Source organism: Meleagris gallopavo, chromosome 7, assembly GCF_000146605.3.
Source record: "Meleagris gallopavo isolate NT-WF06-2002-E0010 breed Aviagen turkey brand Nicholas breeding stock chromosome 7, Turkey_5.1, whole genome shotgun sequence".
Taxonomy (NCBI): Eukaryota; Metazoa; Chordata; class Aves; order Galliformes; family Phasianidae; genus Meleagris; species Meleagris gallopavo.
In genome coordinates, this window is record NC_015017.2 from 23,926,621 (window position 1) to 23,929,131 (window position 2,511).

Consider the following 2,511-nt stretch of genomic DNA (forward strand, 5'->3'; position numbering starts at 1 on the left):
TTTTCTTCTTGTTAGGAAAGCAACAAACCAACAACACCGCCAAGAACCAGAAAGACACTTTTCTCTCCCCTCCACCCAAACTTCCCCTGGCTATTTCCATCCCCAACCCCTTTGAAGAAAGAAGGGAGGACAATGACAAACAAATAAACATCTCAAATCTTGCCCTGCAGCTCCCACCCGGGCTGCTTGGCGGCCAGGGATGCTCCCTACGGACGCCGTCCCGCAGCCGAGCACCGAGACGCGAGGACGCGGCCCCGCCGGATTCCGGCTCCGTCTCGGGGCGTTTTGGTGGCCGCACCGCCCGCTCGGGGCTGCCCCTCTCCGGCCCTCGGCAGTCTGAGCTGCCCACCCCCTCCCGCTCCCCGCACAGGCAATGCGAATCCAGGAGACGGAACCCTGCGCCCCGAAAAAAAGTTTCGATCGGGGCCGCTTCCACGACCTATTTACCAACGAATTACACCGCTATTATTGCTTTCAATGAAGACCGAATCCCCGAGCGATAATTGAATTACTCTATTGAAGGGACTGTCAGGTACAATGACGTGGTATATCCCGCGCATTTCCCAGGGTCTATAGGCTTTGGGGACCCGGAATGTATAGTCTGACCTTACAGCTCATAATAATAATGCTGCACTTGTAGCAGAAATCTATTCGCATTCACTTTTAACAAAACCGCTGGTCAGCCGGTCCCTGTAGGAAGGATGAAATCCATTGTATTGGAACAACTCATTTATGTCCTTCAGCAAAGGCCCCAATGAGATCTGATCTAGACCTGGAAATAGGATTACCACAGCGTATATTAACCACGTTCCTATACTTCCTCCTTTCCTAGGAAAACAAACAAAAAAAAATGTAAAGGATTTGAATTTGAATTTCGAATTGAATCCCTCCTCCTTCCGCCGGCCTTCCTCGAAAAGAAGAAAAACAAATTAAAAAAAAAAAAGAAAAGAAATAGAAAAAAAAAAGAAAGAAAATGAAATCAAACGAAATGGGAGCGTTGGCACCTTCCCTTTGCCGAGGAGGCGCTGCGGGCACCGTGCGGGCACCTACCGCACCCCGACGGCAGCGGCCCCGGGACGCACAGCGGGACGGAGCCCACGGAGCGGCCCCGCCGCCCCTTCCGTGTTCCCATCGCCACGAGTTGCAGAGGGAACTTTTCCTAACGGGGAATTAGTATGATGATGATGATTAATAATATATATTTGTATTTGTTTTAAGCTTCCGTCGTTCCGATGCAAACGTATCAACCCGATGGCCGCAACAACTGTCTGCTGTAATATTTATCTATTTCTGTGCCGGAAAAAAAAAAAAAACACAACACAAAAACAAAAACAAAAACAACAACAATAACAAACAAACACCCAGCGTGGAAATGCGCTTCGCCTTTCCCTTTAACCCCTCCTCATTGATCCCGGCGATCCCCCCACCCCTCCGCGCACAAACCCACTCGATTTATAGCGAAGCTCTGAATCCAGAGCGGCTCCAGAAGAGGAGCGCTCCGGATGGAGCGATCCCCCCATACACACACGGCACTGTCTCTTTCCCCCCACACCCCCCGCCCCCTCCCAACGCTCGGGAAGGCAAATTAAATAGTTAAAGGCTTCGATTTCTCTCTCTCTCCCTTTTGTTACCCAATTTTGGAACATTTAAGGATGGGTGTGTGTATTGTATTCAATAATAAAAGCTATAGGGCCGCCAGGACATTTATCATCCTATTACTGTAACAAATCCGGGCTCCCAATACATGAAAGGTAAAATGAATTACCGACGTTAAGCCGTCAATAAAGTCATTTCTGTAAATGGTGTCTCCGAAGGACCGCGGCATTATTCAACCGGCTTTATCAGCAGCTGGGAAATTACGGCGAGAAGCTCGCAGCGTGTAATATGGCCCTGCTTACTTTGATTAAGCGTCTTGCCAGGGAATAGTGACAGTGCTTTTGACCAGGTTTTATTCGCCGTCCTGTGATGAACGCCAAGCTGATCAGGCGGAATGAAGAGTAATTAAAACCTATAAATTATCTTTTGCAGCCCTTCTCAAGGCGTCTCTTGCAGGAGAGATAAGGCGGCGAGCCCCCATTTACGGCTCTGAAAGGGACCGCGGCTCACAAAGGCTACGTGGCTAAATGGGATATTGATAGTGTCCTAATTAGAATTTAATTAAGTACCCACGCTCGCTTTTGGGATAAAGATTTCAATTTTGCTAACTTAAATATAAATAAACCCAATTTCGGGCGAGTAAATGATACGATGTTGTGGATGCGGGCGGAGGGGGGGGGGGGAAGAACGGGGGTCGCGTTCATTGCAGTGCGGACGTTATGCGCTGCGGCGTTTTGGGGAGGTGGTGTTGGAGGGGACGAGTCGGGAGGCTCCGCGGTACGGAAAGAGCCGAACGCGCCTCGGGGGGAGCGGAGCGCGGGGGGAGGCCTTCGGTCCCGTGTGCCACCCCCCGGTGTCCGTCCTCACGTCCATACATACCTACGGCACATCCGCATACCACATATAGGACGTACG

At 50.5% G+C, this 2,511-nt stretch overlaps 1 protein-coding gene across 1 annotated transcript in view; it reads right to left on the minus strand.

The window, feature by feature from the left end:
* HOXD8 (homeobox D8) overlaps positions 1–1,132 on the minus strand; it is a 9,352-nt gene extending 8,220 nt beyond the window's left edge. Inside the window, exons 1-2 of the mRNA XM_031554307.1 lie at positions 1,051–1,132; positions 211–396 (exon numbers count right to left, since the gene is read on the minus strand). Of these exons, the coding sequence (XP_031410167.1) occupies positions 211–396; positions 1,051–1,132 (268 nt within the window). The remainder of the gene's footprint in view (positions 1–210; positions 397–1,050) is intronic.
* Positions 1,133–2,511: the final 1,379 nt, after the last annotated feature.